The sequence below is a fragment of the Mastacembelus armatus genome, chromosome 9, assembly GCF_900324485.2.
Source record: "Mastacembelus armatus chromosome 9, fMasArm1.2, whole genome shotgun sequence".
Lineage (NCBI taxonomy): Eukaryota > Metazoa > Chordata > Actinopteri > Synbranchiformes > Mastacembelidae > Mastacembelus > Mastacembelus armatus.
Window position 1 is genome coordinate 10,516,912 of NC_046641.1, and position 18,903 is coordinate 10,535,814.

An 18,903-nucleotide genomic window follows, 5' to 3' on the forward strand; every position below is an offset into this window, starting at 1 on the left:
TGCCATTCCCTACACACCTGCAGGAACAGCTAACTGTTAACCACTGTGATCTATGGCAAGGCCTTACTGTACTAGGCTAAGGTTGAAGGGTTGTACTGACACCAGTGAATTAGGGCATGAGTGCTCAACATTTATTTTCTGTCTTTGCTATGGTGCATGTAGTTACACTAAGAGCTGTAGAAACACATTGGAGTTATTTATAAACAAATCTGTACCAATGAATCAGTGTTGGTACAGCTCTCAATACTGCAGACTGACAATCCAGCATTCCTCACATTTACTGATTTAACGCAGACATAAGATGCTGCCACATCTTTACTACCCTGTCACTTCTATGAATGATGGGAAACCCAAACTGCCTGTAACATTAAGCACACCACTACAGGCTGACTGTCCTCGAATGCTTTCCAATCCCACTGAGATTTATGAGCAGAACCAGATCCATTAATCCATTGTTGATTTGCTGTGGCTGCCCTGCAGGGTTTTTGGGATCAGATATCATACAGTGCTGAAACTCACCCCGTTGCACAGCAGGGTAGACTTTAACACTCTGACCGTTGCTAAAAGTGCTGCACCAAGCATTAGGGAATTAAATACAATGTTCAAGGCTTAAATTCATGGCACATTTGAAATTACTTCATGTTTACCACCAGTCTCATTCAAGCAGAATGTTTGAGAGAAAACACTGTCATTTATGTTATAAGCTAGAACATAAAACAGAATGACAATCCATAGAGAGTACAATATGAGTGAATTAGAGCTGCTACACAATGTGATAATGACCTGGGCTGCAGGGAAATCTCATCAGCTCCCTGCAATCAATTTTACAGTGTTTACAAAGCCACAGACTGAGGTTTGTGCTTGGGGACAGAGCCCTGGTCACCTGGTGTTCCACTAGATCCCCCTGCTAAGCTGGCCTCTCCTGGGTAAACCTCCACAAAGCCCCCTCATGTCTGACACCACTAGGTCCTTCAAATACTCCTCTCAGACAGAGGATTAGGTAATCTCACCATGATACTGTCTTTTTCTCTATTTCTATCATTTTCTCTCTTTGTCACTCTCTCTCTTCACCTCTATTCACATACATTACATCCTCCCTCCCTCCCTCTCTCTCTGGCCTGTTAAAGTGCTTGTTCTACTCATGGCACATCTTTCCTCAGAGGTCCTTACATTCTTAAGTGCCTCCAGAAAAGGTTAGTTGTCAGGTAATTGTCCAGCTGTGGTTGAGCTTATCTTAATTGTGGGTGCTTCAGTACATGCTACACTTCTTTTGATGAAGAGACTTGCAGACTTCTTTTGATGTGGAAATGTGAAATGGAATTTATCATTTTAAAGCATTTTTCATTGTTTTATTTTAATGTTGTTTATACCTTGTATATCTGCTGATAAAAACAAAGTATACAATGTATTCAATATATATATATATATATGTATATATATCCCTGTCGATAGACGGCTTTATAGAAAGGTTACAGGGGGTTAGTGTTTGCATTGCCCCAGTCAAAGGTCATGACTGACCAATAAAATATTTCCAGACCACCATCAATAACTCTGACGTGCAGACTAATACAGTATGGGATTTTGGGTAGGGGGAGGAAGACCTGCTGAGGTTGCTTTGAGCAGTATGAATGAACAAGGGGCCAAAAGGTTACGGACAGACTTCGGCCCCTTGCCCCTGCACCTTCTCATATGTGCATTTGATAGCGACAGGGGCAATTATAAAGGTATACTTCAGACAGGTCAAATGGGAGAGGGCAAAGTGCAGAACCTTTAAAGCACTGGCTGGAGTCAAAGGTTATGATGGACATAGGACATCACAGAGTACTGCTCGGCAAGGGGTAATGGAATCAGAGACACCGACTGATAAGATCATATTTTCTCTTAATTTATGTGATATTTTCATAAAATTAACAAGCTGTTCATGATCAGAATCTCAAATTATAGCATGAAATGCTGTTTAGCTTGACTACAGTCACAAGTTGTTTGGTGTTTTTGTGTGGTATGTGTGTGTTCACATACTGTATATTGTCTGTGGAACCATCAGACTTCATGGCTATTAAATATGAATAGCCCAAGGTCAGGCAAGGTCATGCCATGCATTTAGCACCAGTGACCAATGCCAAATGTAAAGGTCAAAGTGGAATTGCCTGAGTCGGAGAAATACGACATTTGCTCGTCCACATTTATGCATCCCATTGGCAGTGATTTATGGAAGGAGATAAGCGTACATATGGGAAGAAAACACTCTCTTTCTCCTATCCCGTCAGACTCTGTAAATACACTACTCACTCATATCAATCACCATGTCACAGTGAATCGCCACTGTACGCTTCCTGCTCAGATTAAAAACTGCCTTTGTCTTGCTCTGCCTTCCCCCTCCAGATCTGGGAAACACACTGGCGGTATTGTTGCTATTTCACAAGCTTTGTATTAGCATTTCAAACAGCTGTGGTACAAAACTAGTGAGTATGTTCAAAGTCAGCGGAAAGCCTTAGTTATGTGCCATCTTCCATTGATAGATTCCATACTGTATCAGTCCTGTGCTATGGAAGCAAGGTCATCAATGGGTTATTAAAATACTAAGACAAAAATGTATGTTTTTTTATTCTGTTATGTGACTAAATCGCTTTTTTAACATAATTTTCCCCCACTTCTGTTTATTTATAGGCCTTGTAGAGCCTGCTCTGTTATTTTATTCTCATTTAATGGGCTTCCCTGCATTTGGTTTGCATACGAACAACAAAACCTCTCTCCACTTTACTTTCATCAGTATTCCAAGGCATTTAAAAAAAATTCAGGTTGGAGCAGGTTTTATGCTTATAAAACAAATCACTGCTGATTAAGATCAATTTTCCTCTCCCCTGTCCTCTGCAGGACAAAATTCCTGTCCTGAAGCCAGATGGGCTGTTCAGCATTTTGCAGGAGCAGCCGCTCTGGGGGGGTCTTGACTGGGCCAACTATTAACTCTTTATCCCGGCTTTCAGAATTTTGTAGGCCTCTTGAACATAAACATGTTTTCCATGTCCCTTTGGCTCCTTAAATGTGAAAACCAGCCCATCACTGGTGCACCACAGCCTTTGCAAATGACCCCCAAGTGGTTCAGAATCCAGCCAGAGAAAAGTCCAAAAAGAAAACATGCTTTTGAACTGTCAGCCAAAGCGGAAACATGGTCTAGTAAGCTGCTTTTTAACCTGAACCATAAAAGACTTATTTTCCATTTTCTCCAATAGCAATAAATTTTCTCTTTACCTTTATTATACATATTATGTTTTTCCATTGCAAGATCAAAGGGTGATAATGCGTGACACCATAGACACCACTGTATATTAGCTGACATTTTTTGTTTAGTTGTCCATTAGTCAGCATTTCAGTTTGCGTGCAATTTCAGTATCACATACATCTCTTTAAAACCAGAAAAAACTACAGCAGCCAAAGTAGAGAATATTTCTCCTTCTAACACTGTATCAATTTCACTGCATAACTGTACAGGTCAGCTTCGAGGATCAGAATTCTTACCCTTTTAATAGCAATGGCATTTCTCTTCATACTAGCTGTTACACCATCTATCCTTCACTGCCTGTGAGAACAACAATTCTAGAGGCTGTTTATATACAGGACAAGTTCTGTATGATCTGTCACATTCATCTCTATTTCCCATTCACCACAGGGCATTTGAACCACATCAGAATCTATTACCACCATGCAGATTCAGCCCCTGCTGACAATACAAATCATGATAAGATGGAGCCGTGTCTCCATAAACACCCTCGCTTATATATCACATCATATGAGCTGGGTTGGATAGCAGATCCCACTTGTCGTCCCTATGTTATCGTCTATTTATATGGATGGACTAAAGATACGGATATCATTACATCTCTGTCTGTCTTTAACCTGTGTCTGTTACTATCCCATTCAAACAACAGATATAAATAGTCATGGGTGTTTGTGTGTGTTTATCTGTGGGAACATCCATCACTTTGCAGTAGGAGTTCCAACTCAGTTGCTTGTGAGGAGAGATTTATGCTGTAATGCATCAAATCAACAGACCTTTACAGTAAAATATGATTTTATCAATAGGCCTGATCAATAGTGCATGCAAGACGCTGTGTAATTATTACAGAAGTCCGTATCAATAAAACTGTCACGCATGACCTCCTGCCAAAGGCTATGGAGCTGGGAGTCACAGAAAGAGTCAAAGTAAGGTTTGTATAGAGGCCTTGAAATGAGATTTGGGCAAGGGAGGTGGTGCCAAACTACTGTGTTACAATATATTTAACATTATATTTATATGATGTGTTTTACGGCCCAATGAATAGTGCCAAATGCGTTTAAAAACTGTCATTGTCAGTGATTTGTGTTTCTTACACCTCAGCAGACATTAGAGATTATAAATGATAGAGATACAGATAACTGTCTTTACTAAAGTGAGGTTCATTTGTCCTGAAGCAGTAGAAGGACTGTCAAAAAGGGCTTTGTATTACACTGTAGTGAAAGCACTCTGCATTAATACACACACACACACACACACACACACACACACACACACACACACACACGTACAGTACAGTACACCAGAGAGAGAGCGTGAGGCAGGGACCAATGAGGCAGTTTATATCGGGATTTTGTTTCACAGCCATGGCCTCCTGGGAGAGAGGGGTCTGCCAATAACACTTAAGAGACAGAGCAGGAAAAGTAAGTGCTTTTATTACAGCTCATCACTCATGTAATTTCTGGCAGCATTTGTGATTACAGATCAAGTGATTGACTAACTACACATTCGGCAGCTGAGTTATGAACCGGGTGCCTACCATTCCAGCCCCGGCAGATTCTCCATGTCAGCTGTAACTCATCCTCTTCCAGGGTGTTAAATCAAAGAGCACACTGCAGTCGGAAGAGTTAAATAATAACTTCAGCTTATTGTAAATCTGTCAGAAATTAAACCTGCACCTACGTCGTGTTGGCTCTGATGTGGTACTGTATAGGTTGAACAGGCTGGATGGAGGGGATCAATAGAGGCCCCCAATGCAAGTATTGATAGATGATAGGTGTAGTGGGTTTGTGTGCCTACGCTTGGGTATGGGTGTGTAAGGGGTGAGAATGAATCACCCCAGGGTTAGATAGAGAGCATGGCTCAGGGTGTTTAATCGACAGGTCTCACCTTGAATCAATTGGCAAGAGTCTTGTAGGGCAAAGATGTGATACACACAAATAACACTTACTCACACCCACCAAAACAAACCATAGAGAGTGTAAGAGACAATGAGGTTGGATGAAGTCGAATGTCTCAGTGCCATAAATAGGTTACTGCAGTTTAATGCTTTACTCATCACTGTCCTGAAGCAGCAATTCAATTCAGTCTTTGTTGAGGATCACAAAATTAATATAAGCATTATTTCCTCCTTTTCAAAAAACAAAAAGGTAAAGAAATTTTATATCCATAGGTGTAACATGATCTGTAATATCTACTAACTACTAAATTATTGTTATTATTACTGCTTTATTTCAATTAGATTTCTAAGAAATATTTATATTAATAAGAAACTTTTTTATTTATTACATTTCTGAGTGATTAGTCTAACTCAGCCCTGCCAATATGATACACAGTGCCAAGTTTTGACAAAAGGTCCTTTTTGTTCAATGTAGATAATGAAAAAATAAACATCACATGTGCCACTTATAATGAAATCCTAACAAACAGAACTACCATGTGGTTGTGGTCCACACTGTGGCAAGGACAAGTCTGCATACAGTACAAGGCTAATGAAGGACCTCTCTCTAAGAAAAATAAAAAACAAAACAGAGCAAAGACACAGAGCAAAGCAGACTCAAAGGAAGCCCTGTTTCTTGTAATGATCCTATTTACTTTGAGAAACCTCATCATATAGTATTATCTCTGCAACAAATCAATTTCCTCACACTCAAAAGAGCTATAGTAGCATGCACATGTGACTCATACTGCAGAGACGTGCACCCATGAAAGCACTCCACCGTGAAATGTCTTACAAGAGGCCAAGATCTGAGAGGGCGTTATGTCTTTAATAAACAACATACTGTAAGTATTAAAATGAATGTGGCTCGGTAGTATGTAGGGAAAAAAAACTCAACCCTCTCAAGTTCTGTTAAAATGCGGTGATTCAAGGACTCTGCAACTCCTACATGCAGCTTTGACTGTAAAACCAAAGTCTAATGCTTTCAGATGAGGTCAAGGTTCATGAGTGTCGTTGAATGAGATGGTTTGTAAGAGGAGGATATTTGCCAAATCACAGTGTGGGGTAAAGTGGAGCCCTTTAAAGCTGATCTGGAGCCTGTTTTGGAGAGCTCTTACAGAGCAAAAGAGGCTGATTGCCAGTCACCGGGGAGCCAAAAGTATTTAGCTTTGTTTGGTGTTTCCAGAAAAGCATTATCAAGTAGATTATAGAGTGCACATTCTCTCTCCGTCACATTTAGGAGGAATTGGAAAAAATGACATTGATGACTTTATGGATGAACTGTCTACAGTGTACATTTTGCTTTGAACCGTTATATAACCTGACATATAAGGGCAAATATTCATGTTAAAACACCTAAGTTTCTAAGACAGAAATACATCGGTGGATTCTTATAGATCCTTACTGGAAGTGCCCTGTGATGAAACCACTCTTCTGTGTGTAGGACAGTACCTGAATGGTTCAGAGGATGAAGTAGCTGGACAAAGACCTGTTTCACATGATCCCAGATGGGTGGAAATGGAAGAAAACTGAACTTGCTGTCCAGGGTTAGGGTGGGGACAAGAACAGTGAACTGGTGACTTGAGGTCAGGGTGGAGTCTTGAATGGTGACAAGAGGCTGCTCTCTGAGCCCCAAGACCTGTGTATTTCCCAGGAGGTTTTGGTCTGAGCTTGGAATCCTGTACAATGATCCTATCACTTCCAGATTTTTGGACCAAGTCAGTCAGATGCGTAGATCTCTCCTAAAGAAACACAAGAGACATGAATTACTCAGAGCTTGTTCTAATGTTGCTATATACTAGTTTTACACAAAAATAAATCATCACAAAAATTACAGTGTCACTCTTTTGTTGGAAGATGTTTCCTATTAGATCAGTTTCTAGTGAAAATAAAAGCTTTTTAACTTCATTGTAATTTACTGCTAACAAGTCACTGTACTTGAAGCTGTCCACTGTATGAAATATAGTACCCCAAGCCTGCCAACCAGTTAATGCATATTTTAAGCTCTCACTCATTTTATGAAGTGGACATTAAAGGGGTTGAAGGACATTATCCTTCTGATGTTACAGGGTTAACACAATCTACCCATTCAACTAAATAATAAAAGGAAAAAAATAATAATTTTGAAATTTACTTACAGAGACAAAAGTGATACTGAAATAATGTGCATGCTTCTCATGAAAAACACAATGGCAACAAGCTGGACCATTTAGATTTAACTTTTATGAAAGCCACATTACTACTCACCTTTCTAGCCTCAGCTAAAACTCTGCTGTGGGACTGCTGTCCTGTCAGTAGTGGGGGCAAAGTGCTGGCAGTGTGCCCACATTGTTCTCCCTTTGGTCTGGGTAAAAGATGCAAAGTGGTGAAGACTACATCTCTGCCTCTGCATACTTCTTTCCTCACCTCCCATGGCCTTACTGTTCTGCAACCCTCCCTTTCATCTCTCTGGTCAGATTTGATTGAGGACTGGCTGTTTCCTCTCCAGTCCATCTTGGTTGCAGACCTGGCTATGGCAAATGTTGAACTTTGTGAAGCTCCATCTCCCTCATCTTTGTTTGGGCTTCGTTCATGTCTTTCTTCTTCTTCTGCACTCTCACTTTGTTGGTCGTTCTCCTGCTCTTTGAAGCCCACTCTTCCGTCTTCACCTTGTAACAACTTGTGTTGAACCTGCTGTAAGTCCTGCCAGGAGGATATGTATTATCTGTTTAGGTTCCTGTTGTGACACAAATAGCTTAAATGCACAGTGAAAATAAACTCACTGTGTACATTTCGGGGTGGACAGTGCTACCATAATGCATGTGTTGGGCAGTAACACGTGCAATACAAGAGAGTACAATTTCAAATTAAGTAATTAACATTACAGTATCATTGTATCAGCAATGATACATTATTTTGACAATTTCCACTTTTCTGTGCAGTCAGTGGAGAGAGTGGTCTAGTAAGCTTATTGCTGGGGTTGGAAGTGTAAGTAGGTGGTTAGCATCTACCAAAAGAAGATAAATATGCTTTTAACAAGCAATGAAAATGCTTTTAGCTAACACAAAATGCACCTCCTCAAAACTAAAAATTTATAATTTTATGGTAGTTATTCTTACAGGTGGCATGGTGGATTAGTGGTTAGCACTAGCACCTCACAAGAAGGTTGTGAGCTTGAATCCTCTTTATGTATAGCAGTGTAAATGCATGTACTGTACATGTGTATATGCATGTGCATGCTGTCTTCACGTGTGGAGGTGAGAGAATTGCTCTAGTAATGTTACCTTCATCAGTACACAGTATAATTCTAATTGGCTTTATTAAGGGGCTTAAATCTAATACCAGCTCTGTGCTCTGCCTTAGGCTGTGTGTGTGTGTGTGTGTCTGTGTGTGTGTGTCTGTGTCTGTGTGTGACACCTTTATTTGATGTTTTCAACTCACCAGATTTCTCATAGAATGTTGTCTATGTAAAACTCAACTCAATCACAGTAATAAAACTACATTCCCTCCTCTGCCTCCGTCTGGCACAGCACATTTATCGAGTCTGAGAACAGAGCCCCAGTCAATAGGCAAATACAGCATTTAGAGGCTCAAGTCCAATGAGGCAGCGGCACTACAGCACCAGATGTAATGATACAGACTTAAGGCAAGAGAAAAGCTGCATGAGACTGCGCTGCATCATTTGACCCCATTTAAAAACTTGATACCAATTAGAGAGTTCTGGGTGTAAATAATTTAAGAGATCTCTCTCACTGAACACACAAATAATTTTATGGGGATGCACAGACGCATGCATGGATGTGCATGTACAGTAACACAATCTCACACATTAACCTATGAACATATACACACACACAGACACACTCTGCACACATACATATGCACACACGCACACACACACACAGATTCCACCATGCTCTGGAAACAGACTTCTTAATGAAGCCTTTTCCAACTGAAAGTAGAGCAGAAATATACTGGCCCATTTCTGCCTTGAGTTCACCCTCCTCTCCTCACACTCTCTCCCCCTTACCTTCTCCACATCATTTGTTTTATTCATGTTTCGTTGTCTTTCTCTTTTGTCTCAATGAGTTAAATCACAACCCCTAATTTATAGCTACAGGCAAAGACACTTCTACAAACAAACTGGCTGATGAGAGGGGATGACTGAAAACATATGCAGCGAGCGGTGTGTGTAAATCTTAAAATGTCTGTTACTGTCTTTTTATCTGTGGTTATTTACATAAGAAATGACAACATGTGTAAAAGAATGGCTGTGATGCAAAATGAAAAAAGCTGTACGCTGGAGGAGAGGGGAAGGGAAAGAGAGAGGGTGAAGAGAGAGAGAGTAAATCCAGTGACACTGAGTGGGGAGCACTCAGGTGTGGTGAGAGGATTATACAAAACCCTGAGTATGAATGACAGTAAACACCTGAATGACAGAGAGATGGTGAGGGGTGGGAGCTTGGTTTTTGAGTGTGTGTATGTGTGTGCCTCAGGGTGACAGTTTAGTTGTCCTCACTGATATTCCTCACTGAGTGGTGAGTGAATATATGCACCACTTAATATTTTGAGGGCTGTGCTGTTTAATCAAGTGCACCTTGTTATATCGTATCACTCATTACTGATATGTTCATTTAAAGAATCTGTGAAGAAACTGAAACACAATGAAAGAGGATCTGTAAAACAAACAGTAGGTGCGTGGGAATGAGGATGTCAACAAGGCAGGCAGGCAGTGTGGAAGAGGAAGATATCAATCAGGAATGATCCACTGCAAGAGTTAGGGAGCTGCAGAGTTCGTGAGCTACAGATTGAACTGTATAGTATGCAAGTCAAGTCAATAAAAGGGCTATAGAGAAAGAAAGAGGTGGTACGTTGTTTTACTTGCACTGTGTTTTCTTTCTCTTTCTCTGTCGGTGGGGGATTGCTGACAGCATCTCTGAAGCAAGCTTCAGTTTCTGGGTGAACACATTCTTCGTTCTTCTCTCTGCTCCCTGAAACACAAACATACTTCTCAGCATCTCAAATCAACACATAAATGTCCTTTTATAGCTTACTTAATCCAATCTTTCACTCATGGTTCTTTAATTCATGACTTTTAGTTGCCATGTCACTATCTAAGCAGCACTTGGAGAGAGATTGTGTGGATTTCTATTGCTGTGAAACTCAGTAAAAGCTCGAGGCAGGTCAAACTATCTTATACTGCACTGTCAATATGAATCTGTCGATTTTTGTTAACTTGCATGGTTAAGTTGGATAAAACTCTATTTTTTAGCACGCTATTAGCAGGAGCGCCAACATATTTGCTCCCTCATGTTGAATGCTCAAAAGTATCTTTAACCTTTAGCTTGAGGTTAAATTCAGAAGAGAGCAATGCATGTCAATTCCTAGATCTGCTCTTGGTGAAATCCCTCACCTCTAGAGCGATATCAATGTACAGCATTGACTCTACAAGAAGCGTGACCCCGTTTCCCTCACGGCGACCCCCTCCTTCCCTTCACAGCCTTGGAAGATAGAGGAGCACAGGGAAAAGACATGCCAAGGCAGTAGACACTTTTAAGCAAAGATTAAAGGTTTTTCTTTTTAATCAGTCATTTGGCAGCAATGTTAGCATTTCACCCTGGTGCGGGTAAGGATCAATTTTTAATGCTGCTGTGCAGAGAGCAGACAGGGTGATTGGCAAGAGAGAAGCTATTTACAAAGGATCTATTTACAAATTTTCCATAGAAATATGCACAGGAAACAATTGACATCTCTTACAGAATTTTAAATAAGCTCCTTTTTCTTTTTTCACTTCGTCACAAGGCACGACCTCTGTGAGCCCCTGATGATCACTGCTTTGTGTGTGTGTGTGTGTATGTGTTCACTCACATGAGTCTCACATGTAAGAATAATAAAAGAATCTACATCTCTCCCTTGTGTTGCTTTGTGTTACATTTCTCCATGTTGTGCTGCCAGGGGTTGGGTAACTAGGTCAATCAACCCCGGTGTAAACACATCACAAGAATCCACCAAGAACATGCTAATGACAATGACTTTTTAAATCTATATCTCTCTACCTTTCCTACTGTTCTATGCCAAAAGTTTTAAATACATAATATAACTCTTTGTGTATGTCTAAGGAAAGCTAATAATAGGTAGCAGGTATTCATATTCCATATATATTAGATGTATATAAATGCTGTATACCCTCCTCATTAATAATCATGGGACAGGGACAATATATAAGTAAGACAAAGTTTGTTAGTTAATGTTAAATTAAAGTGACTGTGTAAAGAAATGTTTCTTTGATTATAGCATCAAGCATCCAATTAACGTGAACCTATTATAAATCTCATTGTCTGTTGAATGTTAGTGATCTATGAGAAGTGCATGAGACAGATGGAAGATGCTGCTTTATAAAACAGGGCAGAGAACTAAAATCCTCAGACCCACACAAGTTCATGTCTGTACAGACCTGACATCGCTGCCCCCCATGTATCAGCCATCACCTCTATCCATGAATCAATCCGTATATACATCCATCCATTATCCAACTGTCCCTTCATTCGTTATCCAACGATCCATTCATTCATGCAGCCAACCAGCCTGCTAGCCAACCAACCCACACACCATTGATCCAATGATTGACCCTGCACTGGCTGGATCAATACCCTTTTAAAAGGCATCTTTGTAAGTGCTTAGGCACAATGGCCAGGCGTTATTTGTGCAGTTCATTTCCAAGGTGGCAAGGCTGTGCAGGGCTCTAACCCAAGTCAACTCTCCTTTCTCTTCCACTTACATGAGCACAGCAATGAGAAGAAAGACGGCAACGAAAAGGGAAATTGAGCAGCCAGAATACAGTATACACGCAACAAAAGAAGCAATAGTCCATGCAAAACTATTTGTAATGACTCATGACTGTTAGATAGTTCAGCTAAAGGATTTTGGATACACCATACTTACAGATATGTAAGTGGACTGTTACATGGCAAATAGAGAGACAGTAATAATAGCATAATTTCAAACATTTACTGAACAAAGAAGGCAGGAGTGAGGGTGCAGATCAACAAAATGAAGTGCAAACTGAGGGAAACATATCACAGCAGACATCCATTTCATCTACACTTCATGTCAGGTAAGGTTAATATTACGTCACGTGAGTAACTTATTAATTTACTGAATTACTACAGATCACTGTGGCAAAGGTATAACTCAAACAGTGTTAACCTGGAGGAGCAGTAGTATTCAGTAGACTTATGTTCAGTATATCACTGGGTTGTGTGTTGTGGCTTGCTGTGCATACAGAAACCCTGTTGGGTTAGAGCTGGGGCTGGGTCTTGGCATTAAATGACTGGGACTCTGACAAGTCTCAGAGTTCTGTCACTGCGGTTCACAGGTCTTGTTAGCCAAGGTGTCGGCAGGGGTGGAAATGACTGTGCGTGAGTGTGTGTGTGTGAGGTGAACATTAGACAGCACTCCTACCTCCACCTCCTCACCTGACACCAGCAATAAAACTAAACAGACCAAGGTACTATGCTCTGTGTGTGTGTGTGTGCGCGCGCATGTGTGTGTGAGAGAGAGAGAGAGAGAAGAAAAAAAGGGACATGTGTGGCTGCAGGGTTGTTGCTGCTGTCACCAATTTGCTGGGGCCTCCAGACGGGAGTAGGACCAAGGTGACGGAGCTGTGGCTTGATAAACACAGAAGCCCTGCTTCGATTTCCCATCCAGTCCACTTTGGAAACACATGGTTCTTCCTGGGCGCTCTTGGCCCAGGGAAAAAGAAGGGGGAGGAGAGGGGGTAAAGGGGGACGAGGAGAGGAAGAAGGAGAGCCACAAGGTAGACATAGTAATGGGTGTGTGGGACAACAGCAGTCTGGAGGAAGGTTGAAAGGAATGATAGAGGGCAGATTTTTCTAGTATGTGGTAAAGACAGGAAGAAGGTGGAAAGAGGTGGTATCTTTCAGTTTTCCATTCCTGCCATCTTCTTCTCTTTTGCTTGGAAACAACTTGCAGTGTTCCGCCTTTCAACAGACATCAGAAGTTTAAAGACCAGCTCAAGTTGGAAGAGCTGAGGAGTGTCAGTGAAGGAGGTGGGGCACTGAACTCCCCTCTGCCCCCCTAGAGAGTTAAGGAGATCACATTTTAACCCCCCCATGAAACCCCACCCTGCTGCTCCTCTCCTCCGTGCCTTAACACCAACATAAGAGGACAAGTGTGGGCTCTAAGCACCAGTGATCAAACACAGGCGGCTGCTGGGTACGCTAGGCTCAGGACGGTTGGCCTAATAGGATTGGAAGCCCCCAGGTGAGCCAAAGGACACCTCCAATCAGCATGATTACCCAAGGGCTGAGCAGTGTTTCTACTGTGATGTACAGTACTAAAAGGATCACATGGGTTGTGGAGCAAGTCATGGTATGGGGTGGCATGGTTGAAGATGCAAGTCGAAGTTCTGAGTGAGACTGATGGAGTTTAAAACTGCATGCAGTTTTAATGTGTCAGAATGATCTTGAAATGTTGACAGTTTGTTAATCATTATTAAGAAGTGTACGGTGTGCTGAGCTGTGAATAAACCTCATCTTCTTTCTTAGAAAACCTGTGTACGTTATATGCATGTATACACACAGCCTTATAAGCCTGAATATGAAAAGGTGCATATGCATGGGAAGCTCAGCATACTCACATACTAAAAGTCTCACCATCCACACACATTTACTTACAATTACATGCACAGACAAACACACATATGCATAACATGCCCAGATATGCGCATGCACAGACAGGCTTTTATAAACTCATCAAATTTAAAAAACAATTATCAGAGACTGAGCTCATCACTGACTAAGCAAAAGTCATCCAGCGTGTAAAACACACAATATAATTAGCACACACATCAAGCTGCTGGGTCCTACTGCGCATTAATGATGCTTCCCTCTGAAGTGAATTATGGTTTGATGAGTGAGAAAGTGAGTAAGGAGGGGCTTTGAGGAGGAGCAAGACATCATTTGGAGAAGAAGAAGAGGAGACAGTGTGGGGGGGAAAGAGGAGAGGGAGGGTTAAGGATGGCTTAAAGATATTACTCACTTTTGGCGAGGACCATTATATGCCAGGTACCAGTGGCAACATCACATACCTGCATAAAATGAAAACAGCTTTAACACTTTAACATGGTGCAACAATTCAAAGTGCACAGAAGATACCAGCAAGATTCCCTACAACTGGTTTTTGCATTATGCCTAATTGAGTGGAACTGTATTTCAGAAGGATTAAGAAAATGTTGGTTAAATAATTTTTATTTGGTGCCTATATAAATGTAGCCTCACAAAGATCCCTAAAACATCTTTGCTATATTTACCTACTGTTAAAGGATGCTTGTTTGGTAAAGCCCACTGTGAAGAATCGTTATAAACTATAACATAAACCAATAGGCTAATGACAGAAATATTTCATTTCATAGAGAGGTAGAGGGATGGGATTTCTTAAAAAAACAACAAATTTTTTGGTTGAACCTTTTGCTTCCCACTCCGTGCAAAATAAGCCCACCAACAAAGATTCCCATTTCTAGGAATTAACAAGCTGAGTAAAAGTTTCAGAGTCGATTTCATACAATTTTTTGCACGGTGCACATCTTGCTACACACACATCTGTGAGGTTTTCATCAGCTGTGAAAACTAAACACCTGCTGTGATGTCACTGACTGGCATATTGTTAATGTGCCATATTGTACAGTATATCAGTTCAATATATTGCCTCACTGGAGTTACTCTCTAAGAAGTTATGCATAGCCAGTTAAAACTCACATATTCAGAGAATTCTGAGCCTGAAAGCATAATTTCCACAGACTTTGTCAAACACACCTTTCTGTCTGCCAGTGGAACAGGCTGTGGGGTCCAGAGCCTTCTGAGGCCTGGATGATCACTGACCCGAGACACACAGGGGATCTGACCCCAGAGAAACAGTTCTCCACCTGCTGCAGATATGAACAAAAAAGGGGGGAGATGTCCAGACAAGAGAAAAAAAAAAAAAAAAAATCAAGAAAACATCCACTGTCATCTCATCACATATTATCTCAAGTAAAAAAGCAAACTGAATGTGGTGTGGATGGTAGGTTCTTCTCATATGTTTCTTTCTAACCCTCAGGAATGTATTACCAGCTCCAAATTGTGGGTCCCAGATCATATGTATATGGGACTGTTGAAACAACATGTATATTTTGTGGTCACACTGGAATAACACAACTAGGTGCCAGAGAAGCGGTTCTCTCCATTCAGTGGCCTGGAGGAAACCAGACCCCTGTCAACCATGGATTTGCATACAACTCTGATTTCCTCCAAATATACTCAATAAAAAAACACTGCCCCCGATTAGAAACTGTTAAATGGAACTGATAATTACATCCTGTCAGTTTGGTTTAGTTTTGATGTACAGCACAGAAAATTTGCCCACACCGCGCACACACTCACCTTTCTTCATACCGTGCTGAGCAGAGGGACACATTGTCATTTGGCACTTATTAAAGACACACACACACATACACAGTATGTACTCACATACAGCAAACACTCAAGCATCCACTCACTCATGCTACCTCAGCCTGCCTATTTAAACCTGCCACTAATAAATTTATATTTACAGCCTGCATTGAGGACTTTTAAATTATGGCATACAATAAACTTGGCACACACATCTCAAAAGCTCTTTCAGGGGATGTTAAAGCAATATAGTAAGCAATTTTCCAAAGTGGATTACAAATTTCACATCCAGGTTTTATTGCACATTACGATAACTTAACCACATCTAAACGTTCCGCATAAATGGGAAATATGTGCTGCTTAATATGCTATTTTTCATTTTTTAAGAAGCGCTTTGCTAACCCTGCCAAGCGAGGGAGCATGCTGGTTTGTGTGGTGGGGGAGTCAATAATCTTTATGAGGTGGATTTTAATTACAAGGAGATAACTGAGTATCCTCCTCACGGCAAGCCTCCATCAATCTCTATTCTTCATCTAGCTGTATGTAGCTTTGGTGCGCACACACACAGACACACAGATACCCTTTCAGACATGATTGATCAATCAATCAGCAATGTATTCTTTTCATCTCAGCGAAGCAAACCTTATAAAGCAAGAGGCAGCCGTTGCTACGGTAGATGGTGTTTTACCACACACACACACACACTCACACACACAGTGTGCTTACACTACTAACACACACAAACTGACACACACACATGCGCCCGCATGCATAAACCCGAGCACACGCACACTTGCAGGCGCTGGCAGGGTAATCCAGCTAAAAAAGGTTAAGGCTGATGTTTTCCCAAAGAACGACGGTCTGTGAAAGGTCAGATCAATCATGTGCTAAACATGCCTCGTAAGCAATCCATAAAGTGCTTGTTTTAAATAATAACATTTTATAGATCACCTAAAGACATAACTGTACCAACCAGTGGGTAGGGCCTTACTCTAGAAATAGTCTTCAATGCGCCAAGAATTCAAATGGGACCAAACTTAATATGTTGACTGCAGTTCATTTAATGAACCAGTGGCATTTCCAGTGAATGCTATGCACACAGCGCCAGCAGACGTCTCTATTCAACAATAGGCAATTCTTTTAACAGAATATTGCAGTACAGCAGTAGGCTGTAAATGTGCCCTTGTCTTGAAAGAAGTACAATGCCTTTTCTCTTTAAGTGGCTGATGTTACATTTGTAGTGTAACCACTTTAATTCCATCTGTCTGGCAGAAGGCAAGCAGCAATTGAAGAAGTAGTTGCCTGACACTTGGTAATGGAGTAAATGTATTAAAACTAGTTTTGTGGCACTTCGATGACTCTCTATGGAGCAGAGAGGAGATGAAACAAACTGCTGAAAATCATACAAGTCAGAGAATAAAGAGAAAAAAGCAAAGAAAGAAACTACCTGTTTTTAAATTTTGTCAGCAAAGCAGACTCTGTTTGCTTTTTAGGAATTACAGTAAAGGCAGCCAGGATAGTCGAAAAAAAAAAACTGCTGTAAAGAGATGGAGGGTTTCCTTATCTCTCAGTTTTATTAACAAAGTAGCTACAGGGATACTGTGGGATCTTAGAGGGGTAGTTTTGGGGGATATCTGGTTGAATAACAAATCAATTCATTATATACATCATCTAACACATAACACTGAAACTGGGTGCAGCATTGCACAATTTTGAGCTAATGAGGTTGAATTTGTGCTCCGAGTGATGCCATTTGAGGACACTGAATCCTTGTTGTGTTAATTAAAACTCAACGAAATGATGTAGATGAAAAAAATTATCATGGCTCAAAGCCACAGTGAGGGATACTGCTGGGAAAATAAGGTTTTCAAGTTAATAAGTTGTTTTATATATTATGTAGAATGAATACAACTTTTAAGGATTTTAAAAATATATTACAATGAGAAATATCTACAGTGACAATTAGTTACTTTGAGGTTTGTGTTTAATGGTACTTGACACTTTTAGAGAAAAATAAAACAGCTGAGGGAAAGAAGAAGCCTCTCTATGGGCCACCTCAGCAGGCTGGATGCTTGACTCACCCGTGACAGCTGCACTGTAGCTGTCCCCTGCTTGTATTTGTGTGACTTTGGTTAGCTGAGAATAGCTGAGAAGACAAGGAGTAGAGATGTGAATCCTGTCCTCTCCGAGTCCAAGCTGTCCCTGCAAGCGAAGTAAAAATACAGTGTCAGTCACAGGATTAAATAAAAGTTTAATCCCAATGATTTCATTGCTCGCTGATAGAATAGTTAAATAAGACATGCGTAAGTGGTATTTCAATTTTGGGGGAAAGAACAATTATCTTTTATCTCATCCTAATTTATACTGCCCTGCCATTCCTGAATGTAAACATGGTTGGACGATTTGTCAAAGAAAAATTGTACATCACCTCTATAGTATCATAATTTACGTGGAGCTCTGTAAAGCCCTGTTATAATATCTGCTGCATATGGTTATATATGACACAAGGAACTGGCAATTCATCTTGGTTCAAATGGTTGTCACTGAGAAGGAAATATTGTTAAAAAAACCACACTGCATATTTCTTTCCACAGACAAAAAGTCTACTGTGTTTCATGTTTCATTTACCATCATGTACAACTGCCTGGCAATGCAATCCCTCATCAGTGAATGGGTCTGTGTGAAAACTCTATTCAAACACAAAGGCTTAATAACCATAGCATTTCATGCAGTACAATAGAATGCATTGTCCTCAATTTATATGTCTTTCTTTGTGGTACAAATGGTGAAGATGTTTAAATTGACTTCTCTCAGCTGTTCTACTCCTCTTTTTCTTGCTTGCTCCTGCAGAGATAAAGGGCTTTCTGCACTGTGCTCATGTGCATGTTGGCATGCCCTGGCATATGTCTGAAAGTGAGCACAATATGTGTGAATTTACATTTGAGCGTGTGTGCACCATGCAGTAATCTGGGTCTTTAATTGCTTATTCGTACGTGCGCTACTGTGAGGATTTGTAGATGCGTGGCAGCATATGTTCCTGCTGTGTGTGTGTTTTTATGTATTTATAGGTGTGAGTGTATGCACTTCTGTCAAAGTGTGAGCATGTGTGTGTAAGGTACAGTAAGTGAGCCAACGTGTTCATACTTGAGTTTTTGTGAATGTGTTTGTTTGTGTGCATGTGTTGTTTATTACTTATCTATGTGTATCTTTACGTGTGTGTGTGTGTGTGTGAGAGAGTGAATGAGCACTGTCAGGTGCTGCTCCAT

At 40.7% G+C, this 18,903-nt stretch overlaps 1 protein-coding gene across 2 annotated transcripts in view; it reads right to left on the bottom strand.

The window, feature by feature from the left end:
- Positions 1–4,588: 4,588 nt before the first annotated feature.
- LOC113138710 (RCC1 domain-containing protein RUG3, mitochondrial-like) overlaps positions 4,589–18,903 on the bottom strand; it is a 274,667-nt gene continuing 260,352 nt past the window's right edge. Inside the window, exons 9-14 of one of the 2 annotated variants that reach the window (XM_026321378.2) lie at positions 17,719–17,839; positions 15,023–15,132; positions 14,250–14,298; positions 10,071–10,180; positions 7,458–7,892; positions 4,589–6,952 (exon numbers count right to left, since the gene is read on the bottom strand). In XM_026321378.2, coding sequence (XP_026177163.1) covers positions 6,602–6,952; positions 7,458–7,892; positions 10,071–10,180; positions 14,250–14,298; positions 15,023–15,132; positions 17,719–17,839 — 1,176 coding nt within the window. In that variant the 3' untranslated portion in view covers positions 4,589–6,601. Of the gene's footprint in view, positions 6,953–7,457; positions 7,893–10,070; positions 10,181–14,249; positions 14,299–15,022; positions 15,136–17,718; positions 17,840–18,903 lie in introns of both variants that reach the window. The other variant, XM_026321377.2, reaches the window with a different exon arrangement.